This window comes from Aspergillus tanneri (genome assembly GCF_003426965.1).
Source record: "Aspergillus tanneri strain NIH1004 chromosome Unknown AapTan_5_pilon_pilon_pilon, whole genome shotgun sequence".
NCBI classification, from domain to species: Eukaryota; Fungi; Ascomycota; class Eurotiomycetes; order Eurotiales; family Aspergillaceae; genus Aspergillus; species Aspergillus tanneri.
This window is the reverse complement of record NW_022984632.1, coordinates 349,970-363,343: the sequence shown is the minus strand read 5'-3', so window position 1 is coordinate 363,343 and position 13,374 is coordinate 349,970. Positions and strand designations below refer to the sequence as shown.

Below are 13,374 nucleotides of genomic sequence, written 5' to 3'. Positions count from 1 at the left end.
TAGTGTCATTGTCATCAACCAACACAGGAATATCAACCTGGACCGCATGGGGGCCGAGCCGTATCGCCATGCAGGATTATTGGATCTGTGACAACGGACCACTTTAGCTTATCTTTGAATCTGTAGGGCGCATTCCAGCACGAACATCGCCGTGATAGGGTCGAACTGCATATCATAGTCACTCGTAGCTCGGTCCACAGTAGATGGGCAACTGGCAGCATATCTCCATCGCAGGAGTAATACGGCTGAGACCATCGATAGGAAGGCTATGGTGTCTATATACAGTTCCTGATGGCTAATTTTGTACACGACAGGATCTGTCCCCATCTCTGTACAATGCGCGATATGATCCGTGGATCTGCTTCGCGATACAGGTGATCTATTGGACCAGGAGGAGTATGAGGCTGAGCACTACTTTGTACGGCAAGGTTAAGGATCTACCGATGGGGCGACGGGTGGGGTCCGAGCATTCCCATGTGGTCTAAAGCTCTGAGATTATCATGAAGCTGTAGGGTGTCGCATCGTGGACTAATGGCTTGACTGAATTGGTTGGAGGTGCTAGCTAGGTATTTGCATGACTGTCACAGTAACCATGAGTTAACTAGTCAACTATGGGCCGGGTGTATTACATACTAGATATTCTTTCGATAGTTAAACAAACAGTAAACAAGTTATAAATCTTATATCCGTTTAGAGGATCCTCGGGGTATTATCCGACATAGTGGGAGGTCTGAATTGATCGTATTCAGAAAGATCTTCTGCCCAACCCCTCTGGAGAGATATCGGGTATATATATTTCACATGATGTCTCGATCTGGACTAGCTAATTCTATCACATATCTATCAGGTGGACATATACAAATATATACGAGACCAGACCGCTCAAGAGAGGCAATTGAATGAAATGAAACAAAGAAATTAATAATATTTATAATATTGTTAATTATAAACAGATAAAGAATATGTGGAATCTCCCGATTGGCGGAATATCCCCGATCGGGCATATAATCCCTGCATTTAGCGATGCATGAAGCCATGTATTTAGTGATAAATATAAGCGATTTTCAAAAGAATTTAAGAATCATCCCCCCTATTGAACTGACGGTATATTTGAACCCAGTATTCATATCATGCCTAAACTGTTTATCACCGGGGGAAGTGGCTACGTCGGCTCAGTCGTGATCGAGCTGGCCCTCGCAGATGGATATACTGTCCATGCCCTGTCTCGCTCCGACGCCAGCGACGAGACGCTGCGAAGACTGGGCGCTCATCCCATCCGTGGTGATTTGACGTCCCTCGCTGTATTGCAGGAACAAAGCGCCGCCGCTGACGCGGTGATCCATCTGGCCACTGCGTTCACGATCGGGGCGGGACCCAACGAAACAGCCCTTCCCACTGACATCGCAGCGATTGATGCCATAGCCGACGGACTCGCGGGAACGCATAAACCCGTCGTGATCACCTCGGGTACGCTGGCGGTAGCCCCAGACCCCACAGGGGCCGAGACGAACGAGACGTCACAGATCCAGGCTAGTCCTCTCAGCGAGCGCGCCCAGGTGGAAACCCATGCTTTGGGCCTGGCACGGCGGGATATCCGGGTGATAGGCGTGCGACTGCCACCGTATACGTACGGCCGCGGGGGCAGCGGCGTGCGCAAGTTCATGGAAATGGCCACCCAGACGGGCAGTGTGTTGGTTATCGAGGGGGGAAAGAACCGTACCACCTCGGTGCATGTCGAGGACGCCGGTCGATTGTTCCTACTGGCTCTGCAGAAGGGTCGCACCGGACTCTATAACGCTAGCGCCAATACCACCGTCACAGTGGGGGAGATCTTCAGGGCGATTGGCACGGTACTGGACGTCCCCGTGCGCGAGATCAGCAGAGACGACGCCCTGGGGGTATTGGGGTCTGGACTGACTTTCTTTCTGGGTGCAGAAAATCGCGCCTCGGGGACAAAGGCCGAAAATGAACTTGATTGGCATGCGAGAGGCCGGGGGATCGTGGAAGAGATCCTTCATGGCTCGTATCGTTGATATTGGATTATGTATAAGTTATTCAGGACAGACGGCAGGAACCGTGAGGATACGAGGTATTGAATATTAAATATGAAATAATATATGAATCATATAAGAAAAATACAAGAACAATACAAGAAAAATATAAGAAAAATATAAGAAAAATATAAGAAAAATATAAGAAAAATATAAGAGATAATGTAAGCATAATTAAAGTCATACATCATAGAATAAAAGAGAGAAAAGAAATAGGACCAAAAAAAAAAAAAAAAAAAAAAAATAAAAAAATAAAAGAAATATAAAACTGGACAAATAGAAAGGGAATAAAAAATATAGCAAAGTAAATCAAATAAATAGGTTACATCGACAAGCTTCCCTCGTGTCAGACGAAGATGAGGTGAGACGATCGTTCGAATGGATCCTTCATGATTCTAATTGTTAACTGTTGAAGACAAGAGAACGCCCAGTTCTTTCAACTCTCAACCATGGATTCAACACCGTCTATTCTGCGTTCTTCGTGTGTATGTATTCATCTTCTTCTTAAATACATGATACGATGTTAATATAATATAATATAGGATAACTGCACCGCCGCCAAGGTCAAATGCAGTCAAGGTCGTCCGGGCTGCGCTCGATGTGCCCGACATGGGGTCACCTGCGCCTACAGCATCTCGCGAAAAGCGACTCGAAATGGCATGACCAGTCGCAAGAATAAACCACGATCCCAGTCTGCTCTGTCTACGGTACCCTCTGTTGAACCCCCGGCCGAGCCCCCGTCCAATATGACCCCCGCACTGCCCGTCGATGCCAGCCAACTACCTCCCACTCCCTCCCTCACTTGGGATCCTCACTTCGCCACCTTCAGCTTCGGGGAGACTCCAGCTATCTTGCCCAATGGGTCGCCACCCGCCGGGTCTCCTCCGATGCCTCCATTCCATGCGGCGAGTGGCGTTCCCTGGAGTCTGTTCGCCAAGGGAACGACGCCGAATTTCCCGCTGTCGCAGCTGATGGAGACGCCGACCCCCGCCATGGAGATGATCACCGATCCGCCCACCGACAGTTCCAACGGGTCCAAGCCCCGCGAGGGCGATAACTGCTGTTCTGAGTCGGTGGATATCATGGTGTTGCTGCAGTTCAAGGCCATCCACGAGATGCGGTCCAATGCCATCGCCCGCGGTCGCTCGGAGGAGACCTCGTCGCTGCCCTTTGATCACATCCTGACCACCTGTCGCTCGGCGTGCCAGCGACTGCTGGAACTCATGCAGTGCGATTGTGCCACGAAAGGTCATATGGCTCTCATGCACAGCTCCATCATCTCCGCGATCCTCTACTGGTTCAACTGCGCCGCCCAGTCCGAGGGTCCCCGTCCCGCCGACTTCCTACACTCCTACAGTCCGCCGGCACGAGCCTGTGTCAGCGCTGCTCCCAGTGTCAGTGGTCCCCCGACAACCATGGGTCTCTACCAACTGGAGGAGGAGGACCGCGTGGCGATCCGACAGACACTGATTCTGGGGAAACTGCGTCGCGTGGCCACAGCCATCGATCGTCTGGAGGAGCTGGGCACCGGGACGGGGTCGCGTAGCCCCAATATCCACAAGGGACTAGCGACCTGGCTGAGGACAGAGATGCAGCAGGTCACCAGTGCCTTGCGAGTGGATGCGCGTGTAGAGGAGTGGTAGTTATGGTATGGAGAGCGTTAGCAGTATCTGTTATGAACTGTCTGTTATATAGATGCGTAACTTTTCTTTTTTTGAAATCAATGACACCATCCAGCAATTATAAGAATCGCGGTCTAATAAACGGTGACCTTTAATAACGAATATTCTCCCGATCTGAGTCGCATATCCCCGATCGGCAATGTCCCTTCGCCGTCTGACCCGGTTCCCGCAGGATGATGCAGGAGAATGCGCTGCAATGCTCCGATCTGCGACGGCTTATTGTTGCGCAGAACTTGAACGTATTAATGATGGCTCTTGTAGTCTTTCATTGATTCCAACACTAAGGTCAATACCAGGGTTTCATAGGTTCACCATGTCCACTCAGCCTCTATCTCCCCAGTCTCTGGACGAACTCGTCCAGCTCTCCAGAGACCTGCAGAATGCCGTCGAGGAGATCGTCCTCCATCCAGAGCAGGCCCACACTAATGGGGTCGCTGACGTGCTGTCCGCACAGCAACGCATCGCCGAATCGGCCAGCAAGATCCAACGTCTGACCACCTCCCCTGGAGAGTTTATCAATCGACAAGCTATCCAGAGTCAACATCTGGCCTGTCTGCGATGGCTCTGTCATTTCAAGGTCGTCTCCCATGTGCCTCTCGACCACTCAGTTTCCTACGAGCATGTCGCTGCCGCTGCTCAGGTGCCCGTAGCCCAACTGCGCAGTATCGCGCGCATGGCCATGACGGCTGGATTTCTTGCAGAAACACAGGCAGGCCAGCTTTCGCACAACAGCCTGTCTGCAGCATTCGTTCAGAACCCCTCACTCGTAGAATGGGCACTTTTCGTCGCCGAAGGCACCGCCTCGACGGCATCGAAGCTCGTCGAGGCGACGGAAAAATTCGGCATCACCAAGGAGAAGACCCAGACGGCGTACAATCTGGCCAAATCCACTGACCTGCCGTTCTTCGATTATCTCAATTCTGACGCACGGCTTGCCGGTCAGTTTGCCGCGTATATGAAGAACATCACCAACACCGAGGCCACCAGCATCAAACACGTCCTGTCGGCTTTTGACTGGCAGGGGTTGGGCAAAGCCACTGTCGTCGATGTATGTCCTATTCTTCATACTTCACGAGATGAAACTGATCGTTTAGATTGGCGGTTCCAGCGGCCACGTCTCGCTGGCTCTGGCAGAGGCATTCCCTTCGCTGTCCTTAACGGTGCAGGATCTGCCCGCTGCCATTGAATCGGCGCCCGTGAATTCCCCTGTCTCCTTCCAGCAGCATGACTTCTTCAAGCCGCAGCCCATTCGCGAAGCGGATGTCTACTTCCTGCGCACCATCATCCATGACTGGCCTTTGGCTGAGGCCACTCAGATTCTTGGCCATATTGCCGCCGCTATGGGACCGAAGAGCAAACTGCTTATTATGGATATCGTGCTGCCCCCGCCGGGCAGTGCGTCGATTTCTGATGAATCTCTGGCGCGTTTACGTGACGTAACCATGTTGGGGACGTTCAACGCGTGCGAGAGGGAGCAAAGTGATTGGGAGGCGTTGATCAATGCCATTGGGGGGTTGAGGATTGTGGATGTCAGGAAACCTGCGAGGAGCTCGTTGTCGATGATTGAGGTGGTCAAGTCTGTGGATTAGTATTCTAGATGTTGATTATATGTAGAATTGCAATGCGGGATGTGTCTTATGTCTATCGATGAATATAAATTAAATTTAACTTAAGAAATCTGATGAAGATAACTTCTGATTACTCCACACAGGAAGAAGAATTTCGATCTATATGCAATTTTTGGTCTATTAACATTGTATATAGTTGACGCTATAAGGACGTCCACAAATTTTCATCTTGGGATCATCTACGCATGATACGGGTACTGTCTAAATCCAGTAAATATGGCAGGAAATCCATTCATCTAGTACAATAACTAATACGTCGCCGGCATCGTGGCAATCTTCCCCCCATCGACCAGCATCACGCTGCCATTCACAAACGAGCCAGCTCGACTGGCTAGATATAGCACCGTGCCGGCCATGTCATCCACCTTACCAGCTCTCTCAGCCGGCTGGTACGAGCGTGCAAATGCTCCTTCTTCGTCGATTGCCTTTTCCTTGTCGATTTTGAACGGCGCAAACAGCGGCTCCGACATGTCGGAAGGAAACACTGTCAAATAAGTATTATATCATATGAGAGGTACATTCCGTGAATGGATGACTTACATCCAGCGGCAATAATATTAAATCGTATACCAAAAGGCACGCAAAAAGTCGAGAAACTCTTCAGCATACTCACCACCCCCGCTTTACTGCTCAAGTAGGCGAATCCAGCGCGCGGGTTACGCAGGAAACTGGCGGTGCTGGCCGTCGCGATGACCTGCGACTTGGTGGGACTACCACGCTGGTTGCCCGCGTCCAGCAAGTTCAGAAAGGCCAGGATTGTGTAGTACGTGGCCGTGCAGTTCATGTTGTACACCTCGCTGAACTCCTCCATCGGCGTCTTCCATGCGTAGTCGACAAACTCGGCCAGCGAGTGTCGCGCGCGCAGCTTGTCCAGCATCGGTCCACTCATACCTGCGTTGGCTATGAGCAGATTAATATATCCCGTCTCCTGTTGGACTCTTGCGGCCGCTGCTTGCAGGGACTCTTTGCTAGTGACGTCGCCCACCAGGGGGATGATACTGATCATGTTTTAGATATGGATATGGTCTGGTATAGATCCAACATACCTCGGATGCAACGCCGCAGCTTCTTTCAGCTTCGACTCTCGACGGCCCATAATGTATACTTTGGAAGCGCCGTTCTCCGCCAGGCCCCGTGCCATCATCAGTCCAATCCCTGCGCCATGGTTAGTCGGTTTTAGTCCATAATATCACCGTGTAACTCACCAGTCCCCCCTCCAGTGATGACGGCCACCATGCCGTCGACATTGAACAGGGTGTCTCTCTGAATGGAAGACATGACGAATGATCTCAGAACATCAAAATTGGTAGACACTCATGTCAGCTCGACATGGATGCTTTTAAACGTGCATGCATCATCTTGGAGCCACCAGACACGCGAGACTCGCATTTAGCCCACGTGCTAGACCCTGTCATCCCCGACTCTAGAATCGTCAGCAAATAGATACTCCGTATGTTTCGTGAAGATTCCCGACGCGAACACGAGAATGCATCCCCAGGGCCAATGACGGATTCATCTCGGGGATTAGCGCGGAAGAACATGTCCGACCTGCGTTTTTAGCGTCGATGCAGCTTATTCCGAACTATTTTCTAAACTGGGATGGCGTGCGACAGACCGGCACCAGGGAGTCGAGATGGTACGATCATTGATGGGTTCTTATAATCAGGAACTAGGGACGGGGATGAAGTGCCATCAAGTAGTTCCATATACAGACTGACCATGGTACAGTTCTTCACGTCCGACGACAAAGAAACATATGCCCCGGAGCGTTTCCAGACGTCATCCAACGGGACTGGAAATGGAAATGGAACGATGAATCTCCCCCCACGTCATGCAGAGACAGGCATCGACGTGCTCATCGTTGGTGCCGGCGTTGGTGGACTCATGACGGCCATGGAATGCTGGAGAAAAGGACACAATGTCGTGAGAATCGTTGAGAGAAACGAGTGTCCCATCTACACAGGCGACTCGTTGAACATCCAGCCCTCCGCCATGTCCATCTTTCGTCACTGGCCCGACATGTGTCGGGAGATCGAGACGGAGCAGTATGATGCCATGATGAGCTACAAGAAACACAGCGGCGAGCACATCTACGGACCCTCTCCCCCGTCCTTTAACGACCCCGAGAACAAAGTCGGTCGCCTTGGCCCCCATGTCGCCTTCATCCAAAACCGCATCAAATTCTACAAGATGTTCCTGCGCCAGATCGCCAAACTCGGTTTCCGCATCGACTATGGCCAGCGAGTCGTCAACTACTTCGAGGACACCGTCACGGGCAAAGGGGGCGTCGTCCTCGAGACTGGAGAGGTCTACCTCGCTGACGTCGTCGTCGCCGCCGACGGACTCAAGTCGTCCTCTTATGGCATCGTCACCGGTGAGAGCGTCCAGCCCCGTCCCAGCGGCATGGCCATATATCGCACGGCGTATCCGGTCGAGTACGCGCTGCAGAACGAGACGGTTCGACAGCGATGGTCGCGCAAAGACGACGACGGGCCGCTCTGGGAGTTCTGGCTTGGGCCTGGTATGCATGTAGCCGTGTTCCTGTCGCATGACACGGCCTCCTGGGCTTTAACGCATCGTGACAGCGGCTCTGCGGAAGAGTCGTGGGAACCCGACGCCCATCCGGACGAGGTGCTGAAGATCATGGAGCAAATCCCCGGTTGGGATCCGGCCATCCCTGCCCTGATGCGCACGGCGCCGCGCGGTGCCATCGTCCACTGGCCCCTACTGTGGCGCGATCTAAGACGCGAATGGGTCTCCCCCGGCGGTCGCGTCATCCAGGTGGGCGACAGTGCGCACTCCTTCCTGCCCTCGTCGGGCAATGGGGCGACGCAGGCACTGGAGGACGCCGTGACACTGGCCACCTGTTTGCAGCTAGCGGGCCAGCGAAATGCACCCCTGGCCGCGAAAATCTTCAACCTGCTGCGGTATGAACGCGTGTCGTGCGCGCAGAAGATGGCCTTCGTCAATGCGCAGATCAAGCATCAGACCGATTGGAAGGCCATCGAGCAGAATCCCAAGCTGATCCGCACGCGGTTCCCCAAATGGGTGTATCAGCACGATCCGGAGGGTTATGCCTACGAGAAATATGGACCTGCGTTTGCCCATCTGGTGGCTGGAGCGCCCTTCCAGAATACGAACTTTCCCCCGGGACATCATTTCCGGCCATGGACGATTGACGAGGTCATGGAGGATATCAAGAATGGGAAGAATGTGGAAGATTTGCTGGATGGGGACTGGAGCTAGGTAGTAGATAGAAAAGTATAACTTTCTGCGTACAGCACCTTGCGAGTTCGGCTACACGCTCTTCGACGCTTTCCTGGCCAAATCTAATAGACTTAGCCCGCATTTATGGCATTTACGGTTGGTATTTGGACGCAAATAGGCCAATTTTGACGTACCTTAGACATTGTTTGAACAAGGGGTCTCATTGTTGCTAACTGCAGCTTTATTCTGTATAAACATTCTAAGCGATGAGTAAATGATGATGATTCGTGATGACATTGGCTTTGTCGAAGTACAGCAGGCTGTGTATTGTCTTCTCATGTTAGAATATTACACGTACACATGCTCTGCATGTTGGAAAGTTGAGACTAAATAATCCTTACAGATCAAAACCTCTGTTGGCCAGCCTTATCACGCAGGCTATGACAACGCCAAGTCAATCAACTTCCTGTAAATTTTGACCTTCTACTAAGCGTGGAGAGGAAAGGAAGAGGATCAAGTTGAGCAATAGAGTATATATCTCCTATTGCTACCACGTTCCACCTCTCCTCCATGACATAGTAGATGGAACAAACGACGGACAACCCAAACCAACCTCGCAAACCGACTCCGCAAACCAACTCCGCGCCGGTCGCCACATTCTACTCGTCCGTCCAGTTATCGAGAGCACGAGAAGTGGATCAGGCATCCGGGTGACTAGGCCCCAATATTTTTCTGCGCAGCTCAGAACATTTTTCCATTAGAGACAACGCATCTTGAAGCTTCCCTTGGAATTTCCAGATATAGGCAAGGTTGAGTATGCTGGTCAGAGTATCAGGATGTTCAGCCCCCAGTACTACCTTCCTTGTCTCTATTACTTGCATCTCCAGTTTCTCGGCTTCATCCCATCGTCCCTGGTACCCATAGGTTAATGCCAGGTTCGCCATGCTGGTCAGAGTATCAGGATATTCAGCTCCCAGTACTATCTTCTTTGTCTCTGTTACTTGCATCTCCAGTTTCTCGGCTTCATCCCATCGTCCTTGGTGCCGGTAGGTTACTGCCAGGTTCCCCATGCTGGTTAAAGTTGAGGGATGTTCAGCCCCCAGTACTATCTTCTCTGTCTCCATTACTTGCACTTCCAGCTTCTCGGCTTCATCCCATCGTTCTTGGTGCTGGTAGGTTGATGCCAGGTTCCCCATGCTGGTCAGAGTTAAGGGATGTTCAGGCCCCAGTACTGTCTTGGATGTCTCTATTACTTGCACAGAAAGCTTCTCAGATTCATGCCATCGTCCCCTATACCCGTAGACCGATGCCAGGTTCACTATGCTAGTCAGAGTTGAGGGATGCTCGGGCCCTAGCACTGTCTTTTTTATCTCTATTACTTGCATCTCCAGCTTCTCGGCTTCATCCCATCGTCCCTGACATCCATAGTTTGATGCCAGGTTTGCTATGCTGGCTAGAGTTAAGGGATGTTTAGCCCCTAGTACTGTCTTCCTTGTCTCCACTACTTGGACGCCCAGCTTCTCAGCTTCATTATATCTGCCATCACTGGCAAGGTAACTTTCGATCTTCTCAACCAAGTCAATATATTGTTCCCGTTGTATTATAAACTCATCTTCAAACACAAGGGACAAAGCGTGAGGAAGGTATTGTCGCCAAAGTCCTCGATTAGTATAGTAATCATCTGGTAAAACTTTACATATCTGATCAGCCACCCTTTGGATCCAGTAAGTAAGCAGTCTATTTTTTCTCAGCCAGTCTCGGATCGCAATATGCACAAGTCTGTGTATGCTAATATATATATCCTGCCCGTTGATAAACAAATATGCATTCAGAAGTCCCAAAGCGTTAATTCCGCGTTTCTTGGATGTTGGCAAAGGAAGAAGCGACTTAGGGATGCTTCGTGGATTGATACAAGCCATAAAAAATAGATAGTCGGCTGCTAATTGATCCTGGCGCTGAATTTGTTTAAACGATATAAACCAGGTGCTGACCACTGGATTCTGAGTATCCTTATAGCGTCCTGCATCTCTGAAGTCTTCACTTAAGAGATCCACCACTTCCGGTTCCTGCTCTTGTAGAAGCTCAAGGTAGTCGGACAGACTTAAGCCATTTTTATTAATATATGCCGATGCCTGCGCAATAGCCAGTGGAAGAAAGGTCAGCTGTTCGAGAAGCGCGGCTGTTGTGGCATGGTCTTTTAGCGAGTCCTTTTCTAATAACGACTTTTCTAAAATGTCTTGTGCAATTTCTTTATTCTCATTCGGAATAGGGATGACATTCGAGGATGTTAGCTCCACCGCAAGTTTCCGGTTCCGGGTGGTAAACAAAGTGCGGCCTTGTCCACTCTCAGGGAGGAAGTCCTCGAGAGCTAGAGCTGCACCACTAATCGATAGCCACATGTCCATATTATCTGCATTATCAAAAATTAGAAGCCACTTCCCCGCACGCTCGGAGCTGAGGTATGTTTTAATCCGTTCTTTAACCTCTGCCGGCTTCACATTATGAAGTCCGAGTTTATCTGCAATATTCAGGAACGTCTGTTCAACCATCTCATAACTAGTACATGGGACCCAGAAAACCGAGCACTCCTTATCCCGGTCTCGTAAGCGGTAAGCTAGCTCCAGAGCCACTTGGGTCTTCCCAACCCCTCCTAACCCTGTAATTGCAAGCTTCCTGGGCCCATCTTGCATCATAATCAAGGCCTCCAGTTTGGTAATTTCATCCTGACGACCAACAAATCGTGGGTTTCTTCCCAGTGGGACTGTCCAGTGACGGACTCTGTTTTTTTCCTTTGCCAAACTCCAATCCATACAGGAAACAGGCACGATCGACAACAGCAATTTTGTATAGGCTGCTGCTGTCAAAGCCGCGTATCCCTGCCACTCTTTCTGTTTATGGGAGTCGCAATAGTCGCATATCCCTCGGATAACTAGAGTTGGAAGTGTATCCATAAGGCCTGCTGCCTCCATCTCAAAGCAGAGTATTCCATACTGTTGAGCTAGACGGTCTCGTGCTTCTGAGTCCTTCATCACCTGGTCTCCAGATGCAATCAACCCATAGTGGATATAAGGTGTCCTGCTATCACGCAGCTGTCGGTAGACCAATTGCTCCTTATCACACTTTTCACAGTTGTTTTCCTTGTCGGCATGGTGATAAGTGGAATGAAAAAGATAGTCTGAGTCCTGTTTTGGGGGTGAAAATCTGGCTTTTATATCAGGATTTTGTTCCAGTACTTTCCACACTATTGTTGAAATAGTATCCTCCCTTCTCGACATTTGGATCGCCTCCAGTTGAGCCATATGCGTTAAAAGGGTCTGTGGTGGTTTGTTTAAGGTGCCGGTTGGTTCGAATTGCCCGCCTTGAACTGCCTTGCCATAATCATACTGTATCACCCCGCTATACTTTCCAACCGGCTTGCTCACCACCACATCGCCTAATCGAATATCACTGCTTGGGCCCGGGACACCCCCTCCAATTCCCACCATCAGTCCAAATCGGATCCGAGGAAATATTGAAACTACGTGAGACACGACGGTCGCAGCGGATACTGTTCCATATATCCCGGTTGGTAGGCAGGCAATGACAACATAATGGCCGTTCAATTCGCCGAGTACGTAGGCGTTCGGATCAGTGGAAGGTCTAGGCAGGGAATTGTGGGTTTTATCTCGCATGAGATTCGCCGCCGCCATCTCTAACGGCAAGGCACATATCCACGCGATTGTGTAATCATCATGTGTAAAAGAAGTCATCGTGGGTTTAACCGGCGAAAAGGACAAAAATAATCAGGACTAGACTGTTCCGGGAGACCACATTCCTAAATGCAGAGGAATTTTCGTCGTAGACGTGAGTATGTAAAGGGGATATTCTTGAGGTTGGGAAAGGAGGAGGGGTAATCAGCTACATGTTCCTGCAAGGCTGCTCACTCTAACGCCTAGTGGCCTACCTGCAAGCATGTAGGCTAAGATAAATATCTATGCCAAGGCGTGCTCTTAAATTTTTAATACACTTCATTATTCAAACTTCGATCCCTCACACTCAGAGAAATCTTGAAGATACGAATGTTAGCGGATCTTCCCTGAAATCAATCGCTCTTCATCTGTCCGATCTGGAATTTATGTACTATTATTCCCCGATCGTTGCACTCGTTCCTGGCAGCCTAGCTCGATGGAGTTCCATAGATTTCCATCCGAGTTCAGTCGTTCAAGGCCTCTCTGCTTAGCAGCGTACCTTTTGCTTCCATTCCCAAGAGGAACCATCTCGTCTCCAACTGTCGGTATGGTATAGCACCAAAAATCTCCCCATAGAAGCGGAAATTTGTTCACGATATGATAAACGATACATCACTGACTACGAGCAAAACGGCTGATGCAGCGAAGTGTACCAGACAAGTTGTGACCAACATTCGCACAAACATGAAGGGATTTGGCTCTGTTAGAGCTTTACCAAAATTTGTAGGCCCGCAACGAAGCACCACAGCGTTGAGGTTAGAAGCTCTCTGTAATTGTCTGCGGGAGCATCCTTTTTCAAGGCAGGGTTTCAATGAAACCTTCTAGAAACTCCAGCGTATTTACAAAACATCTAAGTCCAGCATGTTTGGTATGTGACCGTATGTCTAAGTTCAAAACCAGCCTTAAAATACCAAATTTACAAACGAAACCTAGTAAAGGTTAGAGCGGCGCAGAGAAAGAGTCGAAGAATGTACATAATGTAAAGCCGATCCAGCAAGGCTCTGTACCATCGACAACTAGTGGGAAAGGAGTACACGGGATGATTGAATACGACTAAACCGATGAAATCTGCAATAAT

The 13,374-nt window shown here is 50.1% G+C and overlaps 6 protein-coding genes across 6 annotated transcripts; 4 read left to right on the top strand and 2 right to left on the bottom strand.

Annotated features, from left to right (window-relative positions):
* Positions 1-1,130: 1,130 nt before the first annotated feature.
* Positions 1,131-2,033, top strand: ATNIH1004_009525 (uncharacterized protein; the record flags this gene model as incomplete). Its single annotated transcript, XM_033574117.1, has 1 exon — positions 1,131-2,033. One exon carries the CDS (start codon positions 1,131-1,133, stop codon positions 2,031-2,033), a length of 903 nt encoding a protein of 300 aa, XP_033422135.1.
* A 374-nt stretch (positions 2,034-2,407) lies between these two features.
* Positions 2,408-3,694, top strand: ATNIH1004_009524 (uncharacterized protein; the record flags this gene model as incomplete). The annotated part of the gene is made up of 3 exons (XM_033574116.1): positions 2,408-2,412; positions 2,467-2,536; positions 2,594-3,694. The coding sequence occupies 3 exons, from the start codon at positions 2,408-2,410 to the stop codon at positions 3,692-3,694; spliced, it is 1,176 nt and encodes a 391-aa protein (XP_033422134.1).
* A 352-nt stretch (positions 3,695-4,046) lies between these two features.
* ATNIH1004_009523 (uncharacterized protein) lies at positions 4,047-5,322 on the top strand (the record flags this gene model as incomplete). The annotated part of the gene is made up of 2 exons (XM_033574115.1): positions 4,047-4,781; positions 4,828-5,322. 2 exons carry the CDS (start codon positions 4,047-4,049, stop codon positions 5,320-5,322), a joined length of 1,230 nt encoding a protein of 409 aa, XP_033422133.1.
* A 287-nt stretch (positions 5,323-5,609) lies between these two features.
* Positions 5,610-6,639, bottom strand: ATNIH1004_009522 (SDR family NAD(P)-dependent oxidoreductase; the record flags this gene model as incomplete). The annotated part of the gene is made up of 4 exons (XM_033574114.1): positions 5,610-5,845; positions 5,902-6,359; positions 6,408-6,516; positions 6,567-6,639. 4 exons carry the CDS (start codon positions 6,637-6,639, stop codon positions 5,610-5,612), a joined length of 876 nt encoding a protein of 291 aa, XP_033422132.1.
* Positions 6,640-7,080: 441 nt separating this feature from the next.
* ATNIH1004_009521 (FAD-dependent oxidoreductase) lies at positions 7,081-8,607 on the top strand (the record flags this gene model as incomplete). The annotated part of the gene is made up of 1 exon (XM_033574113.1): positions 7,081-8,607. One exon carries the CDS (start codon positions 7,081-7,083, stop codon positions 8,605-8,607), a length of 1,527 nt encoding a protein of 508 aa, XP_033422131.1.
* Positions 8,608-9,266: 659 nt separating this feature from the next.
* ATNIH1004_009520 (uncharacterized protein) lies at positions 9,267-12,317 on the bottom strand (the record flags this gene model as incomplete). The annotated part of the gene is made up of 1 exon (XM_033574112.1): positions 9,267-12,317. The coding sequence occupies one exon, from the start codon at positions 12,315-12,317 to the stop codon at positions 9,267-9,269; it is 3,051 nt and encodes a 1,016-aa protein (XP_033422130.1).
* Positions 12,318-13,374: the final 1,057 nt, after the last annotated feature.